General features: G+C 43.3%; 1 protein-coding gene across 1 annotated transcript; it reads left to right on the forward strand.

Annotated features, from left to right (window-relative positions):
• Positions 1–218: 218 nt before the first annotated feature.
• Positions 219–1249, forward strand: LOC104774337 (probable acetyl-CoA acetyltransferase, cytosolic 2; the record flags this gene model as incomplete). Its single annotated transcript, XM_010498967.2, has 5 exons — positions 219–330; positions 418–495; positions 621–719; positions 796–969; positions 1062–1249. Coding segments are annotated over exons 2-5 (501 nt in total), but the record flags the coding sequence as incomplete, so codon positions are not given.
• Between the last annotated feature and the right edge of the window lie 6 nt (positions 1250–1255).

Consider the following 1255-nt stretch of genomic DNA (forward strand, 5'->3'; position numbering starts at 1 on the left):
TGTTTCTTGCTGTTCTTCCTTGTGTCTACATTTTGATGGAAACTCCAGGTAAAACTACCATCAATGGCCGAGTGATCATATCTTTACCTTCCTAATAAAAAGCTTAACTTGGAAGAAATGGACAAAACTTGCCAAGAAATAAATCACGCATACCAAGGTGGTGGTGGAACCGACATTGATATTGGTATCTTACGTCACACACACACATACACACACTTTGTTGTTATCTCTATATCCGCCTTTTTCTTTTTCTTTGGGGTCAATTATGATCTCTCTCTTTCTCATTTCCTCGTAATCTTAACACCAGCCTCATCTGCCACCAAACCAAAGGTGATGCATTTTTTTTCACTCAGAACTCAAAGTTGTCATCTTTTTCTGTTGATTCTTATCATCATCTCGGTTTTTCTTACTTGGCAGGCGTACGCACCTGGGACATAATTTCTTCGGTGACTTCCATGGCTCCGTCTGTCTCTGATGATTCCGTAAAGCCTCGAGGTTCTTTCTGTTTCACTTGTCTTTACGATTCCCTCGAGCTTCTTGTCCTGTTCAAGTTTATAGTGTTTTCTGGTTGGATCATATATATTGTATCGCTACTTACAATTGAGTTCCGGTGGGTGCAGATGTTTGTGTTGTGGGAGTTGCCCGAACGCCTATGGGGGGCTTCCTTGGCTCCCTCTCGTCTTTGACTGCCACAAGACTTGGGTCCATAGCCATCGAAGGTAGTTTTACTACTACTACTCTCTCTCTCATTCAGCCAACTTTTCATTCTCTTACTGCTCCACTCCCCTCTCATAGCCGCTCTTAGAAGAGCAAATGTTGATCCGGCCCTTGTGGAAGAGGTCTTCTTTGGCAATGTCTTAACCGCTAATCTTGGGCAAGCACCAGCAAGACAGGCTGCACTTGGTGCCGGGATTCCCTATTCGGTGATCTGCACCACTGTTAACAAAGTCTGTGCTGCAGGAATGAAAGGTAATTTAACCTTTTATTACTCTTCTTCTACTCCAGATGATCATTGAAACGGTGTACACATTACTACATATATATTTCACCTGTAACCTCAGCTGTAATGCTAGCGGCTCAAAGTATCCAGCTCGGCTTGAATGATGTTGTTGTGGCTGGTGGGATGGAGAGCATGTCAAACGTACCTAAGTACCTCCCAGACGCAAGGTGCTTTCTGAGTTTCCTAACTCAAAACTTTGTAGGAAACACAAGTGTCGCAGATTTCGATATGTTTTCTCATCTCGAAAAAGCTTCC

Source organism: Camelina sativa, unplaced genomic scaffold (assembly GCF_000633955.1).
Source record: "Camelina sativa cultivar DH55 unplaced genomic scaffold, Cs unpScaffold02454, whole genome shotgun sequence".
NCBI lineage: Eukaryota > Viridiplantae > Streptophyta > Magnoliopsida > Brassicales > Brassicaceae > Camelina > Camelina sativa.